At 37.0% G+C, this 19,814-nt stretch overlaps 4 protein-coding genes and 1 non-coding gene across 7 annotated transcripts in view; 1 reads left to right on the top strand and 4 right to left on the bottom strand.

Annotated features, from left to right (window-relative positions):
- LOC111470104 overlaps nt 1-498 on the bottom strand; it is a 7,379-nt gene extending 6,881 nt beyond the window's left edge. For 2 of the 3 annotated variants that reach the window (XM_023115601.1, XM_023115588.1), the window contains exon 1: nt 219-378. In XM_023115601.1, coding sequence (XP_022971369.1) covers nt 219-324 — 106 coding nt within the window. In that variant the 5' untranslated portion in view covers nt 325-378. Of the gene's footprint in view, nt 1-218; nt 379-444 lie in introns of those variants that run through there. The other variant, XM_023115595.1, reaches the window with a different exon arrangement.
- Nucleotides 499-1,238: 740 nt separating this feature from the next.
- LOC111469509 (putative cyclic nucleotide-gated ion channel 8) lies at nt 1,239-5,817 on the bottom strand. Its single transcript, XM_023114810.1, has 7 exons — nt 5,277-5,817; nt 4,607-5,201; nt 4,238-4,450; nt 3,194-3,498; nt 2,652-2,763; nt 2,091-2,327; nt 1,239-2,018 (listed from the first exon to the last, which is right to left on the bottom strand). Exons 1-7 carry the CDS (start codon nt 5,336-5,338, stop codon nt 1,335-1,337), a joined length of 2,208 nt encoding a protein of 735 aa, XP_022970578.1. The 5' UTR covers nt 5,339-5,817; the 3' UTR covers nt 1,239-1,334.
- Nucleotides 5,818-9,613: 3,796 nt separating this feature from the next.
- LOC111473206 lies at nt 9,614-9,718 on the top strand. Its single transcript, XR_002715599.1, has one exon. It is a non-coding gene; the product is annotated as a small nucleolar RNA Z279/snoR105/snoR108 (small nucleolar RNA).
- Nucleotides 9,719-11,011: 1,293 nt separating this feature from the next.
- On the bottom strand, nt 11,012-13,994 carry LOC111469784. Its single transcript, XM_023115213.1, has 5 exons — nt 13,434-13,994; nt 13,076-13,322; nt 11,815-11,913; nt 11,466-11,680; nt 11,012-11,240 (listed from the first exon to the last, which is right to left on the bottom strand). Exons 1-5 carry the CDS (start codon nt 13,871-13,873, stop codon nt 11,165-11,167), a joined length of 1,077 nt encoding a protein of 358 aa, XP_022970981.1. The 5' UTR covers nt 13,874-13,994; the 3' UTR covers nt 11,012-11,164.
- Nucleotides 13,995-17,296: 3,302 nt separating this feature from the next.
- Nucleotides 17,297-19,207, bottom strand: LOC111470029 (protein transport protein SEC13 homolog B-like). Its single transcript, XM_023115486.1, has 2 exons — nt 19,030-19,207; nt 17,297-18,468 (listed from the first exon to the last, which is right to left on the bottom strand). Exon 2 carries the CDS (start codon nt 18,387-18,389, stop codon nt 17,481-17,483), a length of 909 nt encoding a protein of 302 aa, XP_022971254.1. The 5' UTR covers nt 18,390-18,468; nt 19,030-19,207; the 3' UTR covers nt 17,297-17,480.
- Nucleotides 19,208-19,814: the final 607 nt, after the last annotated feature.

The raw sequence follows: 19,814 nt of genomic DNA, 5'->3' as shown, positions 1-19,814 counted from the left end.
GTAAAAAAAAAAAAAAAAAAACGCTAGCATTGTACTTCTTAACACTGTTCTTGCATAGAAAAACCTCCATATCCACATAAACTCTGCCACAATCGCGAAAATTGAACCAGACGATTACCTTTCTGAAACAAATCTGATCGAAATACAGTAAAAGAAGTGCTAGCATTTCGATCAGAACATTTTCTAGGGAATTAACATTAAGTGTTACATAGAAATACCTCCTTGCATTTTTTCGGCCGCGTATTCGTTAATTAGGGAGAGAAAAAGCTTTTGATTTTCAGTTAGCGTCAAGAAGGTTGGTTTCTTGGCTCGCTCTTTACTCATTTTTCCTGCTGTGTATGGAACCTTGAGAAAATCGATATCAACAGTATCTAAGAAACACAGAGAAGAAAATGGTGAAACAGAATCGAACTAAATCGAAATGGAAGACAAAACCGTCTGCACCTGAAAATATCACCGCTTTGTTACGTAAAGAAAACTAACCAAGACACGAGTCCACTAAAGATAACAAATTCAAATATTCTAAATATATCAATATTAGTACTTAAAATGTTTTTTCAAAAATAAATCTTGATTTTAGTATTAAAAAAAACATTTTTGATCAAATTACAATTTAGTCCCTAAATTTCTAGCCACTTAATTTATAATTTCATCAAAATTAATATCCATTTTTTTTTATTTTATTGTATAATCTCATTTCCTAATGATTCTAAACTAAAATATAATTAAATTAAAATGATAAGACTAAATTATAACAAAATTAAAAATTTAGGATTAAATTGTTATAATCTAAAATTATATATATATAATGAAGTTATAGTGATGTATTATGCATCAACATTCGAGCACTTATCGTAACACATTGCAAAGTGTTGAAATATCTTAGAGCTATGCTAACGTATTATATGTTGGGAGAAAACATTTATCTCGACATAACGTAAAGCATCAAAACCACAAAGTTTCATTTATGTCAAAGCTACAAAGATGACTTCTCCATACATGCATACACTAACATATTTGTCCAACGCCTTTGGGACGATGTTTTGGAACATTTTGCTTGATTTGTTTGAAGTTTTTTTGGATCGAAATTTGTCCCATTTTAGAAAAAGAAACTAAAAAAATATGTATTATAGCAATTGGGAGAAACAAATTAAAGGATTAAAGATCATCATTGTTGTATGGCTCTATATAACTGAGCCACTGTAAATTTGAAAATCTATATATTTCTAATAAAACCATGAAAAACAAAGAGTTTTTTATCTCATTGGTTAAAATTTGGGTTCAGATTCACACAGTGGACAACAATAATTTCTGAAATCTGTTGTTTGTTTACTTTACTCTCCTTTATACACAGAAAAATCAGGCTCTGCAGGCTTCTGCAAGTTAATCAAGGTCCTCCCACTCAAATTCCTCATTCGATGCCCTCTAAGCGCATTCGCTGCAAATCTCGACGCCAAAATCGTCGCCCCAAGCCTCGTCGACGCATATGCCGCCGCAGCCGCCGCTGCATCCTCCTCTTCCTCCTCCTTCCGCCGCAGCTCCGCTATCTTCCTCTTCAAATACCGACGCCACGCCGCTTGTATAAAACAAGACGCCCATGTGCGCCACTGCTGCGAGTAGAATCTGAACGTGTGTTGGACCTGCCGACTGTGCAGACGTCGGAACTGGCTGGCCACGAACTTGAGCTCTTCCGCCTCCAAGGCGAAGGCTTCAACCTCCGTGAGGGCATGAACAGTGCGAGTGGAGGATGGGAGATTGGCGCCGGACTTGGGGTCCAGAGCCCATGTCAGCAGCTCCTCACCGCAGAAGTCGCCTTCTTTCAAAACGCCACGGTTGAAGAAGCCACTCCGACCGCCGTCGGTCGTGACGCTCTCGAGGCGGCCACGGATTATGAATAGCATTTCGTCAACTGGGTCGCCTTCTCGGACTATGTATGTGTTCTGTGTGTATAGTGTTGGCTTTAGCCTCTCGCATATTGCGTCTAGAAGTCGTTCGTCCATGTTCGCAAACAAAGGGACCTATGTGCAGTGTCCAACACATTCAAATTTTAATGTCTCTTCAAACCAAATTTAGAAAGAAGAATTACATACCCTTCTAACCAAATTGAGACAGAGATGGCGTTTAATGTCTCTCCTAAGGTCCTTTGGAAGACTTTGAACCAAGCTCTCTTCATCCACTCCTCTAGTTTCAAGCCATTTGTATTGATCATAGCGCCTAACTTTTTCTCTCAAGTCCGGTGGAAGCAACCGATGGTGCATCCACTGCTCCGAGTCTCGCCTTTTGATGCGCATCTCCTCAAGGCGAACTGTTAGAGATTGAAGATACGTCTGTTGAAAGACAATCAATAACTATTTCAGATATTCTATGTGACTTTGTTTACTTCGAACAGTGAAAATTAGCTAATTTCAAGCTATACACACTTTTTTTTTTTAAACATCGTGCAAAATGATATATAATCATCTAACACACCATTTTACGAAGTATATACATGAAAAGCATATCTCGTATTTATAATCACAAGAAATCAAACAACATGAAATATTAGAAAAGTACTTATAATCGCCCTAAAATACATTTTAGTTCATGATTGAAACCTTGTAAGCAGGGGTTTTGTGCCTGAAAAAGAAAGGTAAGGGATGTAAAAGTCTTACTTGCATGTTTCCAATCAAGAGTGCAAAAAGGATGAGCCCAGAAATTGCAATTAGTATGGAAAAGATAACCTCCCCTGGATAGGTACTGGTGAGCAGTCCCTGGCCAAGCGTACTGTTGAACAGTCAACTATTCAATGGTCAAACACATGAATTTTAACACTAATTGGGAGATTTTGCATTTTAAGTGTTTAAGGTTTGTATAATTTGAGGATTAAAATGATGAACGTGTGTGAATTTGGTAAATAATATATTTACCGAATCAAAACATAAATTATATTACTTAACCAATTTTAAACCGACATAGTAAGACAAGATCAGTGATGCACTCTTAATTTTTTCTCCTCGTCCCTATTCCATTTTCCATTACAAGGAATCGGGATCAAGGTCGAGAAATCCCTTCTGGGAATAAGTCACCACATGTAGATTTCTCATTCCTCATTCTTTATTTAATATTATTGTTTTTATTAAAAACTCAACATAAAATTATTGTATTACGAAAGAAATGAAAAAAAAAAGTGAAGGGAATAAGGAAGAAAGGGGACCTCAAATTTTGCAAGCCCCACCACAAGCAGTAGCAGAACTTGGAGAAGAAAGTCCTGGACTGAACAATGCCAGAGGCAATAGCCTGTGTGTAAATGCCATAGTTGAATGGCAAATTATCTCCAATGGCTGTGCATTTCCTTCTGAGAATACCAACACTGATAACTTTCCACTCCTTATACCCAGACATGTGCTTATTTCCGCAGTACAGAAAGTTTATGTTGCACTTCCCACTGCTTCTGCACGCTTGTCTCCAACATGCATCGTTCCTCTCCACTGCCAGCAAGTACCAGAACGCTCCCGCTATCTTTAATGTATTCAAAATTCTCAATTAAACCCTCCTTCAAATCTACTATTCAACTAATTCTCAACTTCTTCTAACGGTTCACACCACCGTATAATCTTATACGATAAGTTAATATCATACTATTGTAGAGATCTGTAATTCCTAACATGATATCAGAGTCATACCTCTAACTTAGCTGGGTGAGTACTCAAATGTCGAACAAAGAAGTTGTGAGCTTCGAAGGTGTAGTCAAAAGTAACTAAAGTGTCGAACAAACGATGTATTTTGTTCAAGGACTCCAAAGGAGTCGAGCCTCGATTAAGAGGGACTATTCGAGGGCTCCATAGACCTCAAGAAAAAGACTCTATAGAGTACTTTGTTCGATGGGAGGCTTGTTGAGGATTGTTGAATACATTCCTATTGGTATGAAACCTTTTGGGGAAGCTCAAGTAAAGCCATAATAGCTTATGCTCAAAGTGGATAATATCATATCATTCTAAAGATCGGTGATTCCTAACACTGACAACCGCCATTATTAAAAATCTAAGACTTTTTGTAGCGTTTTTGAATAGCTATACTATGGTAAAATATACATACATTTAATAGTTAAAATAATGTACTATCTTTAATTTAGAAGAGCTAAAACATGATAATATAATGTTGCTCCTAATAAATTCACTAAACTTTCAGTTAAAAAGCATTAAACATTATAAAAAGTATTATGAAAAGTAATGAGATTAGAAAGAGAGAGGAGGCTTACATGACTGGCAAGCATGTACAAGAGGAGATAGTAAGCAGCACCAGCCCAGGCGCTTTCAGCAAAAACACCTGCGGTCTTCTTAAGTTCTATGTTCAAAGGTATAAACCTAACAAATCTGGGAATGTACTGAAGAAACACTATGTTTAACAATGCTTGTTTTGTTGCCAACACCTCTGAACCTTTTGACCTGTGAAGAAATCTCCACACCACAACCTGTGATCAACACAAGTCAAACCGTTCGAATTTATAATATTTTGGTTAGAAGTTTATGTATTAATCAACATTATAAAACTAGTTTGGTAAATTAATCTTTATTTTGTTTTTAATAATTATAGTTCTAAGCCCGAACAAAAATTGTGAAACACAAACCTGAGGAAAAGGAAGAACAGCGAGGAAATCGGCAATGAAATAGCGCTGAAGATACCGCTTGGCGATCTCTGCCGGATCGATCACAAGTTCGCCGCGGCCAAACACCCTTGAAGATGGCGCAATGTAAGCCGTCCGGAACTGGAACGCCATCCGAATCAAGTAGAACAGGTCGACGGCCGTACGGGCGGTGGTGGTCGTGACGGCAAGCTGAGTGTCCATTCCGAGGCAGTAAGAGGCGTGGTTGAACACAGGGAGGTAGAAGAACAGAGGATCGATGGAGACGGCGAGGATACAGCACAGGACGAATAGCTTGTTCCAGAAGAGAAGCGATTTGTCCTGCGGATCGAAGATTTTCTGCTCTGACACTTTCAGGTCCTCAGGGAAAATGACTTTGGACACGCTAGAGTGGAGCGAGCGGCCTAGGGTTATAATTCCGTCAGAGCTCATTTGTACTCCCCTACGGAACGATTGCGACGCGTTTCGAGGATTCGATCGGCTAATGAATGGCAGTGGGAGGCTTTCTAGGTTGAATCGGCATTTCTTCATCTTGCTTGATTCAGAGGATGCTGACAAATTTGAATCCAACTCATCCAACCTGCGAGCTCCATGGAATGTTAACTATCTCGAATGGATGAAGAAATTAAGCAGAAATCGAAATTCGACAACATACCTCACGAATTTCTCCTTGTGACCACCTATGTACTGCGACTTGTATCCACCACAATCGAACATTTTGTGGCAATGGAGAACATAGATGCCACAAATCGATCGCGCTTCAAACCTGTGCCGTTTTGTTCTCGAATTAGATCATTCTGGTTTCCAGTTCCTGCTAATCAAAACCTCTGTTTCTAGGAAGCGATTCTCGGTTTCGATTCCGAAGAGATATAACAGAAAACGGTTTAAAATGGTCGCATATGTTTGTGCTTCGCCTTTTTTTTTCTTCCATTGGAGATCCAATTTTCTCGCAGGATTGCGTTTCCATATTTAGGAAATGGAAATTTGTCTGCGTGTTTTCTTCTTCTCGCGAAGTCTTCGGATTTTCTTCTCCAGAAGCATGGAGACATTCGTTTGAATCCTGATTGGATTGAAACTGCGATCATCCGCGATTTTCTTTTCTTTGCATCGGTGAGTTTCAGTTTCGATTTGTTTCTTATTGCTTTTGCGGATTGTTTCCTGATTGGTCTTCTTACTTTCTTTCTTCTTCATCTTCCAAACTGTTCTTCATAGTTTAATTCAATTTAACTAAATATTGCGTTCAAAATAAATAAATATTATTGATTTAAACTAAACTCTAATTGATTTGGTTTATTTTACGTATGAAAATGACATAAAGAACCGGTTCTAAATGAACCAAACCCTAATTCATTCGGTTGGGTCACTCGTAGCTTTTTATGCTCATGTGAGATTGAGGGGCCTTATCCTTTCAAAAGAATTTGACAAATATCGAAACTACCCTTTGTCAACACAATAGACTTAAAGCTATAGTAGAAACAACCTTTATCGATGCCAATAAGATGCGTCGGAAAACCCCGTCTCTGTCGATGCATTTTGTTGGCATGTCACGAGGGACGAGTGGTAGGAGACGACAAAGAATAGTAACTAGAAGACGACAAAGAGTAGTAACTGGGTTGGAATGTCACGTAGCTCAAGATTCAGGGGGCCCACCGCCCTGATCGCTCCTACTTCCAATATCCTCTATTGTGAAGTCAAAAAGTTCTAGAAATAGTGTAGAAGGAATTAAAATGAAATTCGGATCGCAGCTTAAGTTATCACGCAAAGGACACAACGGAAATTAAAATCAAAGTTCTAGAAATTGTGGAGGAAGGTGTGAGGTTGAAAACGTGTAAGACATGTGGGCCTAATGCTCACGTGGAATTGCGGGTAGTCGAGAGGAGACAAGGACTTGAGCATGCGTGTGAGCGTGTGATGGCGCATATTCTACATTGGTTCGGTCTTCTTCGACTCCTTTTGACTTGTTCTATCAATAGTGAAAAAATTATTAAATATAGGTATAAATTGAAGGAGTTGTGACATAATTGTCGTATTAGGAGTGATTATCGTGAGGAAATGAATTAGTGATATAGGTAAGTAGCAGATCGAAACTCCTAAACAAGTTGTAACTTGTTATTAATGCTAAATATGTCAGAGCATTTGATTAGAAGCTTAATTACAATAAATGCATGTGAATAACGTGACTTAAATGCATGTGAATAACTGACTTAATGTAAGGACCTAACTTAACTTATAAGTAGTAGTGCCCTTACAAAAAATAATGAGATTATAATGAGATTTATTTGGAAAAGGATGAACATCATGTAGAAATTTATTAGAAATCATATGTGGGGTACCTTTAAAATAAAATAAAATAAAATAAACAAGGCTGCCTAAAGCTATTTAAAACAAAGAGGAAATTTAAATTCAAAAGGAAGTCAGATGTGACAGCCTAATTCCCACAAACTAGGCATCCACAACATAGTTTAAATTAATACAAACCTACGGAAACGTCTTTCCCACAAAATGAGACTACAAAAATGACATAAGAATCCTTGAATCGCCCAGTGACTGACTTTGGCGTCCTACTCGTCACCTCCGTGCCACAACTTGAAAAATCATTTTAAAGAAACAGGGTGAGTATAAAAATACTCAGTAAGGAACTCCCCTATTGTAGTCAACATATGAATCGTCACAAGGCGATCAACTAAAACACGCATCAGGTGATTAATGCCACCACAACATCAACGCCACTCTTACTCCGATGGTTATTCCTAGTTGGTTACCTGAAACACACAGCGTGTAACCATTACCACAAGGACCTCACCTCCTTATTTCCTCCCATTGACTCTTAATTTCTGGTTACCTTAAACACACAGCGTGTAATCTTTACTGGATAGACGTTTTCTAGAATCACTCCAAAGGTGACTATTGGTGGCTACTTACCCGAAACACACCGCGTATAACTATTACCACAAACCCCTTAACCATGGCTACCTATAAGCACAATATGCCGACAATCGACACCTATCCAGACTACACAACCTAACTATATTACACGACATTCAGATTACACAACAATCCGATTACACGACCATTTGATTACACAACCATCCGATTACACAACAATCTGATTATGCAACAATCTGGTTACGCAATAATCTGATTACACCTATCCAGACTACACAACCTAACCATGCTACACCACCTAACCATGCTACACCACAAACAGATTACCCAACCATCAGGTTACACATCAATCAAATTATACGACAATCAGATTACCCAACCATCAGGTTACACGACAATCAGATTATACGACAATCAGATTACGCGACAATCAGGTTACAGATCATACACAACGATCAAATTATACTCAGCATTCAGATTGTTACACAATACCTAGCCATTGGACGATTCTGTTCAACCCATTTTCAAAAAAACAAAACGTTTATTTTCAATAGGCATGCCCCTTACTTGAGGAGCTGCTTTCTTGGCCTTTCCTAATCAACGACGTTTCGATTCCCCTCGAACTGAGCCTTCCTCCTACGTAGACGTTGAACCTTTGCTGCGTCTAACCCTCTTGAGGACGATTTTGGGCAACGACGATGTGGTTCCCTCGCGGGGGCGATGTGGCTGCTGGGCAGAGGTTTTCTGATGTGGGAAGGGGCGCGATAGACCCTACCATTTATGTGGCCGCCTTAAAAGCAGTTAAGGCTATAGAGGAGTCTAGAGATGAGGAACATCGAGAGTCAGCTATTACTATCAAATGAAAACACGGTATAAATAAAAGGATTCAAATCGACTACCACCAATGCGCAAACCATGATAGTTGGATAAACATCATCAGGATCAAGAATGGGCTAGAGGAAGAGGAAGACCATAGTGCAACAAATGTGGAACACAACATGTGAGTATGTGTATGGCTGGAACTAGATCGTGTTTCTGGTGGCCAGGAGGGCCACATTGCTATGAATTGCACAACAAGGGAAACGGAAAACCCAGTTAACCCACCAAGGGCCCCGAGTAGAGCTCAAAGACATATGCAGACTCTCTCTCACACAAGAGTATATGCATGCATAAATAGGGAAGTCGTAAAATCTAACACAGTGGTGACAGATACTTTTATTCGTCCTAAGACACTATGCTTTAACTTTATTTGATTCAGGTCCTACGCATTCGTTTATATATATACCATTTGTTAGTCAAACAAGTTCGAACTAGAACCGTTATTGCATGTATTGACTCTTAGTACCCTAGTAGAACAGACAGAGGTAGACTTAGTTGATAAGAATAAAGTAAAAGGTGGGCAAGTAATAGTAGCAGGACAAACTTTGGATGTAAATCTGATAGTTGTTAGTATAACAGACTTTGACATAATACTAGAGATGCATTGATTAGTTGAGAACCACGCCAATGTAGATTGTTACAAAAACGGAGGTAGTATTCTCACCGCCGTTCGAATCCAACTTTAAATTCAAGGGTACATGCACTGGAGTTGTTCCTAAAGTAGTCTCAATGATGAAAAGTAAGAAACTGATCGAATAAGGAGATAGGTTATATTAACTAGTGCAGTAGACACAAAAGGGGAAGAGAAGATCTTGGATACGGTACTAATAGTGAAAGAATTTTCGAACATCTTCCCAGACAATTTACTAGGGATAGTCTTGAAGATTAACCGTGCGTCATCTCAATTTCATATTAAACATTAAACCAATGCATTGTTTTTACACCGGATCCGACGCCAAAATAAAAAAAAATTACTTGAAGTATTTTTTTAAACCTAGAATTGACAAAATTATTGCAATTAAACTTTGATGTTAAAACTTCTTTATTGGAGGGGTATAATGATATCAATGTTATTACAAGTGTGTGAAGAGGGAGGCCAGGGTTTGGGCGGTAATAAGAATGGGTTGAAAGTTCCCACATCGGAAACACTACCTATTGGGTGCTGAGAGGTCACTATAAAAAGGCGGAAGCACGAGATGTAAAGCCATGATCCTTCAGGCAGTTAACGGGACATGATGAGTGGTTGGCTATCGCAAATGAATGCGATATGGGTGTCCGCCCCAAAGCCTGGTTACGACAATTGGGCACTCCCATTATTTCCAATCTGATCCCAACTTCGATGACCTAAAGTGTATGTATATATAATATATATATTTTTTTTTCTGTCTCCATTTTTCTTTAAATTTTAAATATCTTACTTCTACAGATCCTTTCAAATTCTCGCTTTTAAAAAATTTTATTTTTTCAAAATTCCTATTTTAATTTTAAATATAAAGTTCTTGTTGCAACTTTTATACATTTTAAAATTTTAGTATTTTATAAAGTAATTAACTTAAATTTGTGTTTTCCAAAAATTCTAGAAATCTTTAACCAGTAGAAATCAGGAATTCTAGTGATATTAGGGGTTCAAGAAAGGAACTCTAGTAGAAAGCATTAGGGTTTCAAACTCTAGTTGGGGTATGAAATCCAGTTAGTGTACAGCACTCGTGTTGGTTGCTAGGTTGAGTAATGGTTGGATTTAAGTAGTATTCTTAATGAATCCAAAGTTGGGAATATGAGAATCCAAAGTGTTGGATTTTTAGTTATATTTCGCAGTATTTAATAGACAAATCATATATATGATCGAGAGTAAGCCTTACATTAGTAGACAACAAATCATATATATGATCGAGAGTGAGCCTTACATTAGTAGACAACAAATCATATATATGATCGAGAGTGAGCCTTACATTAATAGACAAATCATATATATGATCGAGAGTGAACCTTACATAGAATATGAAGTCACTATAAGTAGGTAAAGGAAAAGTCACTATAAGTATAAGTAGGTAAAGGAAAAGGATAATTAAAATACCTTGAAGTTCACTGTAAGTAGGTAAAGGAAAAGGATAATTAAAATATCTTGATACCGATAGATAGCAATGGCTAGTATAAAGTGTCATTGGGAATTAGCAACCAAGCTTGTGAATCAAGAGAATAATTGGATGAAGGACCCAATCCAGACTAAAAACCTTCAGATTGAAGGTTAATTATAAAACTTAAATGTACGGGAAAGATGATCAATGCAACTTTTTAAGAACAAGTTAAATTCATTAATACAGTGTGACGATGGTATGGACATGCTGGTCCTACTACCTAAGTCTCTTTTGATTCATGGACTTGTGTTTTAGTTTAAAACTAAACTTTCATAGTTGTTTGACGTTGTAACATACTGAACTTACAATAATATAAAATATTTTCTGTGAATTTAAGATTCCCAAAAGTTTCTCAACCTCAGGCTTAGAAATGAACGGGTTGATGGGGTTACCTCAATGGGCCAGGTGATGATCCAAGGCCTCCGATTCACTCAGTTCACAGCTCCTCTGGCTCATCAGAGACCATTTTAAGTTTTGCTAATTGACATTGTTAGTCAAAAATATGTTTTATTAATCATAAATATAAGAGAGACTAAATAAGTTCTTCTTTCATTGAAGAACAATTATAGAGATTTATGGACATTATATAGTATAAAAGATAAGGGGGGGGGGGAAGTACAGAGCGAATGTACACTTCCTTCTCTTATAACAACCCAACAACACAGCTTAACTGCAGTCTGTTCTCCAAGCTTCTCAAGCGATGCCCCAATAACATACACCTGTAGCAGTAAATTTCATCAACAAGTTAGATCCTCAGACATAGCTCATTTCGGGATTCGAAGAACCTAAAACAAGTTTAAATGTCTAATTACGAACTTCTAGTAGCAAATGAGCTTGGAAGTTCTTAATTTAGGCATCAGATCACTCAGGTTTAACTATGGTAAGTAAAGCTTTCCAAGAACTAGAAGGATTATAAACTGAAAGATAATACAAGGCCAACTAACCAAAATAAGAGCTTTGCTAGGTAATCCCGAGAAGTGCCTACTGTATCATAAAACTCATTGCCAGCATTGGCAAGTTTCTCTAAATCCGCCACGCTCGAATCCTCAAAAAAAGTAGCGCTTGCATCATCTTTGAAGAACCTTTGCAATATGTTTCCAACAAGCTCATGGATGATTTCCTCCACCTCCAACGTAGATGGTTTGCTGAGTTCGGTCACCTAATAACAAACGTGGAGGTAAGAATGAGAGCTCTCCTAGAACGACGAAGTTCAACAGCTTGAGCACCAACCACACGGGCCTAGTTGCAAGTTGGAAAATAAAGGCATAGTATGGACATCAAAAGATGAAATACCATATTAGAATCCAAAGATCGCAGATACTCTAATAAATTGTTCCTATTTCCTCTTCCATGTTCCATCTGCATATTTTCTAGCTTCCAAGCATTTAGTTCCTGGCACATTCAGAACAAAAAAATAAGGGAAACCTCCCAATCTATTCTGAATGAAATATACTAAAAGGAAAATAAATGAAATTTACTTCATGAAAATAAGCAATTAGTCTAGTTTATTTCACCTTAATGCTTCGAATGAAAATTAAAGAACATGAGCTGATAGCAGGTTACGTCGGGCCACAAAGCTAAAATCTAAGCATGTACTACTAAACTTCATGCTCAATCTGATGGTGTTTTCGTTTACTAAATAGGAGTCTATATCTATGATGAATCACATCGCCTAACAGAACATATTTTTCACCAAATTTATGACATCAAGCTACAAGTCCAGTAAACAACCAAGATAGAGATGGTGACGACGAACTCTATAAATACAAGCTAATCACTGAAACTAAACTAAATTATTGAATCTAACTGCAAATGTTCTCATAATGTTGTAAAAAAACTAGGTAACTAGCTGAAAGGGAAGAGAAATATATAATACTTCAATTTCTCATACCCTCAATAATATAACAAATAGGAATATATTAACATGGTAACTCCTTCTGGATGGATGAACTTTATATGAGCTTTCAGCAGGAGTGTTTGGCGAGCTAGGAATCCAAAACAAATCTTCCAAGATAAGGACCTTCCATTTCATAGTTGTTTTTTTTTTTTTTTGACAATGTAGTTATTTTGGTTCTTCACTTGTGTAAATCTTCTCGACTCTTTCATCACTGTCGTTTTAACTTTCTTTCAAATTGGAGAGGTTTTACGTAATTCTTTGGGTGGAGGCTTTGTCCCTTTTGTAATTTCATACCATCAATGAAATTGCTTCTAATTAAAATAAGATAATATGGTAACTCCTCATCCAACAAGTATGAATTATGATACAGGCACCAAATAACATAGCTAATAGCATCAAACTATGAGGAGTTGTATCCAACTGACTTGGCATCTTAAAATAGTAAAAGAAACCCTTCATTCGTTATTTTTAGAAATAAAATCATGAGACAAATGAAAGGCTCTGCCCCAATTTAGGATAATGAATTTTCTTAAGAGATTAGAAATGATGTTAAAAATTCAGTTCGTCAGGTCATGGGCAGACAATAAAAAAAAAAAAAAAAAAAGTTGTTGTAATTTAGCAAGAGTGAAGATTGTTAACAACCAAGTAAATCCTTACATCCTTGAGATTCGATAATTCCGACTGCAACTGCTGGACATACTTCAACGCCTCGGGGGGTAAATCGGCTAAGAGACGAGGCCTCGTTGTATCCCAATCTTCCATATCGGAATCAATGCCAAGCAGTGTCTCCGCATCGTCAGAAACATCCAGTGGTTTCGACCTGTCTAATCCCGTCAAACTATCCGGCGAGATATCGAAATTCCTCATCAAAGACAACCGATACTCCGCGTTCCACAGAGTGTACCTATTCAGAGCAACTCATCTCAATTCCAAAGCCCCATTTGAGTACAAAACATAAACATCAACAACATCATCAAACTTCTATCAACGGAAAAGAATCAATCTAACTCATTACCCGGTGATAATTGACGAAGAGAGGAGGTTATGGAGAGAGCTTTTGCAAACCCTAACGGTGACAGAGAACTGATCAGACGGAAGCAAACCAAACATTGAAGAGATAGTCTGCTTCATCGAATCCTTCGCAGCATCAGTAACGCCCTTGGAGATATCGGAGGTGTCAAGCGGCTCAATCCGCTTAAGCATATTCGCGATTACTGAAAATCCGCGGTCGAATTTCAACTTCCGTGTCGAAACAAAGTCATCGGAAACTCCGCCACCATCAACACCGGAGATAAGGCAGCTCACAGTGGCGGTAGTAAAACGCCGCCGTTGAACGCCGAGATGTGAATAGGAAAATGAAGGCAAGGGCGGCGGCGGTGGTAGAGGAGAGAAGCGAGGTTTGATAGAACAATCAGTGACCCGAGATCGGAATACGAATCGAGCAGAGGCCGCCATGGAAAGGAAAGCAAAAAGCTTCGAAGATCCCTTCAATGGTCCTCGCTCGATTTTGTGGACTGGTTGCTCTCGAGAAGCTTCTATCAATCAAAATCCCGTTCTATTTCAACCTCGGGGCGTTGCTTTTGGAACCTTTTAAATACGTGAATTCAATACGCGGCTTTATTTTTTTTTTTTTTTCCTTTAAAAAAACGAGGGAAAAAATAAGGGTGGATGGTTGGTGGGAATATTTATTCATGAGCTGTAAAAAATGGAGAAAATGGGCCATGAATTTCTCTGATACATCACGGTTGGTTCGGTCCGATTCGGGTCGGTTTAATTCAATTTAGATAGATCCGAGTTGATTTAGAGGACATATCAGGTTGAGTCGGCTTAGATTACATGTCAATTAACCTGAGTTCGATTCGGGTCAATTTAGAGTACACACCAATTAACTTGAGTTCAATTCGAGTCGATTTATAGTACATGTTAATCAAATTTTGGTTGGGTTATTTAGATTACATATCAATTTACCTAAGTTCAATACGGATCAATTTAGAATACAAATCAATTAACTTGAATTTGATTCGAATCGGTTAAGAGTATATATCAATTATCTAATTACAAGATTTTGAATAGGTATAAAAAAGCTCAATAATCAAGCCTGAAGATTTTTTAAAAGACATTGAGAGTATTTCTCTTTTACAATTCAAAAATAAATAGGAAAAGGGGTTTGGTTCATGAGCAAATCTTTGTTTCTCATTTTCAGAGTCTTGCAGAATCAAATTCAATCAAAGTGCTACTTCACCTATTTACTCGTGAAATAAGAGAAGGGAATATCGGAAAAGAAAAGGAGAGAAGTCAAGTCAGCCAGCCTATTTACCGAGTGTTTGAGTTCAATCCGTCAGGTAATATCGATTCAGGGGCAGGTTTTCTCTTGAGGCTTGACTGACGGTTCACAATCACTTCCTTATAATAACTCACGAATAGAGAGAAATTAATCTTTCTTCCTCTTTGACAGTTCCATGAGTGAGAGTAAGAACCAATCAAGAACATCGTAAAAAGATAATATGGTATAGATAACAACAAGAGAACTTAAATTGTGGTCAGAGGAATAGTGTGAAAATATTATTTATTAAATGATAAATCTGATTCATCCAATCAACCACAAGAAATTGAATTAATTCATTTCTCTGATTTTCTGCTCTAAAAAATTTATTTAACTTTATAATATAAATATTTTCCTTACAAAATAAAAAATAAAAAAAATAAAAAGTTACGATGGTCTCTTATGAACTTCACCCATCAATCTAACCATAAATTTTTTGGATTAAACTCATTTTTGAATCCAATGAAAAAGAAATCTCGATACAAGAGGTTGTCATCGTGAATAAACTTGAACAATAAGTGGTAAGTACAAACGTGTACAAATGAAAATGGTTCGGAGCTCACCAAAAGAGACAACTCGGTAGACAAGAAAAACCGCTATTCCCTTCAACTCTTACATGAAGGTGAAGAGAAGAAAAAATCTTTAAAAAAAAAACATTACATGAAAACTAGTCTATCCTGTTTGAATTATATGTATGGATATTTAAAAAATTTAATATGAAATATTATTTTATTTCTACTCAGAGGTTTAAGAATTATATTTTTAAATAGACTTTTATCATTATTGTTGTTATTATTATTATTATTTTTTGTTGCAGGAAATTAACCATTTAAATGAAGATTATCCAGGCAATTAACTATTTAATTAAAAATTAATGGATATTTTCCATGAAAAAGTTAACCACCTGAAAATTTAATGAAAGAATTATTTGATTCCATTGAAATTAAGAAAAGAAAAAAACAAACGAAAGAGGGAATAATTCCCGAAAGTCCAATTCTCACGAACTTCCTGTCACAAAATTTAATTAGGAATTTGGTAGGAACGAGGATTAAAATGGAGTTAAGAGACATCATCAACCTCTACATTACACCTGCCCATAACTATATAAAAAAAAGAAAACATATAATAGAAACGGTCTTATTATAAGGTAATAACCCTCGGTTGGCTAGCGGGCTTAGAGAGAATAAGTTTGAGTCATAGGGTCGGGGGGTTGCCTCATGATAATAGGGTCGGGGGGTTGCCTCGTGAGAATATGGCAGCCGCCTACCAAGAGTTTAATATCTTACAAGTTATCCACCAACTAAAAGTAATAGGGTCGGGGGGGTTGCCTCGTGAGAATAGTCGCCTTTTCTCAATACAGGCACCAACAGGGGCAATCATGTGATTCAGGATCTTACAAAGTGAAGCATCAAGCCAATTCAAATTTATGAAATTCCAGCCTCTCTGTTCTTCAAAGTATTCTCATTCTAAATTTGAGCCACTTGAAGCCAGAATAGCTGAACATACCACGAGTACATTCCCATGAAATAATCAACTTATTATAGCCCAAACTTCAACACCTTCTTACACACACAAACACCAAAAGCACTTGAATATATATACTATCTACAGCACACATAATGCCTACAGGTTAGAACTAGAAGATCATATGTTTGATGTATAAAACTCCTAATAATCAATCCTGGATGGAAAAAGGGGAGGGGGTGGGGGTGGGTGGAATTAATGAAGAAAGCCATTCACATGTCATAGAAAAATGATGAAGATTTCATTTTCATTTGAAATTTAGAACATGTAACCGTCCGAGTCGACCGCTAGGAGATATATTGTTATTTTAGGCTTACCCTCAAGGTTTTTATTAAAACACTGCTAGTGAGAGGTTTCCACACCCTTATAAAGAATGTTTCGCTCCCCTCTCCAATCGATGTGAGATCTCACAATCCACCTCCTTCAGAGTCCAGCAACCTCGCTGACACTCGTTCCCCTCTCCAATCGATGTGAGATCTCACAATCCACCTCCTTCGGAGTCCAGCAACCTCGCTGACACTCGTTCCCCTCTCCAATCGATGTGGGATCTCACAATCAACCCCCTTCGAGGCCCAGTGTCCTCGCTAACACTCGTTCGTCTCTCCAGTGGGATTTCACAATTGATTTCCGAAGAAGATAATTGTATAATTTGAAATCATAAAATCCCAAAGGCCCTCTAGAGATAAGAGCAATATTAAGTTTAATGTAGAACTCAAATAGAATCAGCATGACGCATATGAAAAGCAATAATTCATTATGTCTTGCAAATTTATCTACAAGCTACACATAAATTTAGCCAATAAGCTTAAGCTTCTGCTAACTTCCAAGTCTTTGAAGTGCTAAGCATCTACAAAAAATATTAGATGTACCTAACCTATCTACTTAAGCTTTGGGACTAGGGGTGACTTAACTCTAGGCCACCTTTTCTTACCAGAAGTTTGATTGCTTTTCATTATTCCTTTAAAGGTATAGGTAACAGAATAGAATTCTACCAGTCGATCAAGGAAAAGGAAAGCCAGAACCAGAGAATATTTAATAAAACCAGAAAATATTACTCATGCTCACCACCAAAATCTGATTAAGAAGTTGTGTAAACACGCAATGATAGTACAAGGACTGTGAACTAAATACAAGAAATTGTTTAACAATATTGAACAACATGCTCCAGACAAGACGAATAACATAATGAAAAGATAGAGACTAACAATGAATAACCTAAGGCTCAACTTTAGTAACTTGCTGCCATTTACCATCGACTGCTTCTTTCCACAATGTAACAGTGTTATTCCCATCAGCAACAGCCAATAAGTCTCCGGTCAATGACCATGAAACCTTCCAGATTGGAGTCTTAAAATCATTCATCACTATGCCTTCCCATTTCCCTCCTTCCTTCGCAACAGACCAAATAATCACTGTCCCATCCTGGGAACCACTTGCTATGGTGGATTTTTGAAGGCCTAGGTTTGGCGACCAAGCCACGTCCCTTACCCAATCAGTGTGCATCTGAAGGGCAGGGGAGGAGTCCCTCCTCCAGCTTCCATCTTTTAGCGTCCACACTTTCACCGTACTATCGAAACCCCCAGAAGCTAGCTTCCAAACAGGGTCCACTGAACTGGATCCAATTAAGGAACCTGGAGCCGTCGTAGGGCCCCATGAAACTGAGGTTACTCCAACAGAGTGGGCTTGTTCAATTTGATTATTGTCCCAGCCACCATCTGATCTAGCAATAAAGACTGATATACTCCCATCAGATGATCCACAGGCCAAGCAGAGGCCAAGTTCATGGGGTGCCCAGGCAATGGAGTTCACCGAAGACTTATGTGCATTGAAAACATGAGCCTGCACCCATTGATATTGATTTCCTTCCTTCCATATTATCACTTGACCATCGTAAGAGCTGGAAGCTAACAATGAACCAAACTTTGGGTGTGCCCAAGCAACTTGCCAAACTGGGCCTTTATGACCACTCAATGAGGCTAAGAGTTGTGAATCAGATTTTTTGCTAACACTAATAATTTTAATGGTAAAATCAGAGGAAGCTGTTGCTATGCGTTTTCCATAGTAATCCATTTGTACATCATGAACCATATCTTGGTGGCCAGTTTCGATCTTGTGTGAAGACATTGTACAGGATTTCGTTTCACTCTATTAATTCCTTTTGCCCTTCTCCTCCAACCTCTAGAAAGTATCCTTATATATTTATCTATGATAGAAAAAGAATTTATATAAAAAAACTATGCAAAATCGATTCAACTTCTAGAAATAAATTAGAAGGAAGGTTCCATCAATAAAAAAGAAAAGCCAACATAATCAATAATCACATCCATAGAGTCCGAAACAACCAATTAAGAGGCGCTTCTTCACCCATTCTTCATTTTTAAGTTTGCTTGTTAACAGTGGCTATTGCAGATCTAGCGAAAACAACTCAAATGATGAATGATGCTTGCAAGCAAATACTAAAGATGAAATGTCCAGCACTTTGTTGCAAAAGCCTCATGCGTTCGTGACATATTTACACACAAACAATAACAAAAGCCTCATGTGCTTGCTCGGAAGATTCATTCATAGATCGAACATTATTGATATGGATAGAGACAGAATCACTCGATTTAAGCTAAAGTGTTAACGAAATGAACAGGCTCAAATGTTTTACGAGCAGTGGAAATCAAAATAGAAGCAGATCTGGAAATTGGCAACAGATGATAAATCAAACAGCATAGAGCAAAATTCAGCATTAATCGGAAGAGCATGGGATTTGAATTACCGTAGAGATATTCGGATAGTAGAGCTCCGAGTAAACAAATCGCCGGGGCAGAACCAGAGTTCGGCCGCCGATCTGCTTGTTGAGGTCCGCTTCCTCGTGGAGTGTTCTGGTCGCAAGCGGCTGGCCTCGCAATATGTCAGATACTGACGCAAACAAAACAACCGGTCAGCAATTTGACGGTTTTTCTTTTCCTTTTTCAACCCTTTTTTTACCTTGAATATGTTAAATTAATAAAAATATCATTTTTAATAAAAATCTTAAATTTTCAAAAATATTTTTTAAGCATATTTAAAATTAAAAAAAATAATAATAGAAATTATTTGTATTTTATTTAAAAATTATTTTTAAATTTTTAAGGAACAAAACCAAACAAACAAAAAAAAAACAAATTATTTAAAAATGAAAAATTGTTGAATCCAAGTATACACAAAGATAAAATTGAATAAATAGATTATTTTAAACTTTAATACTAAGAATAATAAAACTTTTTAACAATTTAAAAACATTTATTATTATTATTATTATTTAATTTAAGTAATATTAGTGAAAAAATTCGAGAGTATTTTTTTAACTTTTTTTTTTAAGTTGAAGAGTATTATTGAAAATTTAGAAAACGTATACAATTTAGCCTTTTGAAATTGCAAATTTTATTTATTTCACGAAATAAACTTAAATCTAAAAACGTTTGATAAGGTATTATTGAAAAAAAACTTAAATTTACTATTAAAAATTTAACTTTTGAGAATAAAAGAAAAAAAAAAGAAGGAGATAGAAATAAGAAATAG

Source organism: Cucurbita maxima, unplaced genomic scaffold (assembly GCF_002738345.1).
Source record: "Cucurbita maxima cultivar Rimu unplaced genomic scaffold, Cmax_1.0 Cma_Scf00002, whole genome shotgun sequence".
Lineage (NCBI taxonomy): Eukaryota > Viridiplantae > Streptophyta > Magnoliopsida > Cucurbitales > Cucurbitaceae > Cucurbita > Cucurbita maxima.
Note: the sequence above shows the minus strand (reverse complement) of the source record. Positions and strands in the feature narration are given on the sequence as shown.

What these genes read in the sequence shown, in the direction of transcription:
- LOC111469784 (XM_023115213.1), bottom strand. Translation starts at nt 13,873, where the DNA reads ATGGCGGCCTCTGCTCGATTCGTATTCCGATCTCGGGTCACTGATTGT. An exon ending in AATTATCGAATCTCAAGGAT is followed by an intron (nt 11,914 to 13,075) that starts GTAAGGATTTAC and finishes TGAATGTGCCAG; the next exon opens with GAACTAAATGCTTGGAAGCT. An exon ending in CTAGCAAAGCTCTTATTTTG is followed by an intron (nt 11,241 to 11,465) that starts GTTAGTTGGCCT and finishes TTACTGCTACAG; the next exon opens with GTGTATGTTATTGGGGCATC.
- LOC111469509 (XM_023114810.1), bottom strand. Translation starts at nt 5,338, where the DNA reads ATGTTCGATTGTGGTGGATACAAGTCGCAGTACATAGGTGGTCACAAG. An exon ending in CACAAGGAGAAATTCGTGAG is followed by an intron (nt 5,202 to 5,276) that starts GTATGTTGTCGA and finishes TGGAGCTCGCAG; the next exon opens with GTTGGATGAGTTGGATTCAA. An exon ending in TCTTGATTGGAAACATGCAA is followed by an intron (nt 2,328 to 2,651) that starts GTAAGACTTTTA and finishes GTCTTTCAACAG; the next exon opens with ACGTATCTTCAATCTCTAAC.
- LOC111470029 (XM_023115486.1), bottom strand. Translation starts at nt 18,389, where the DNA reads ATGTCTTCACACAAGATCGAAACTGGCCACCAAGATATGGTTCATGAT.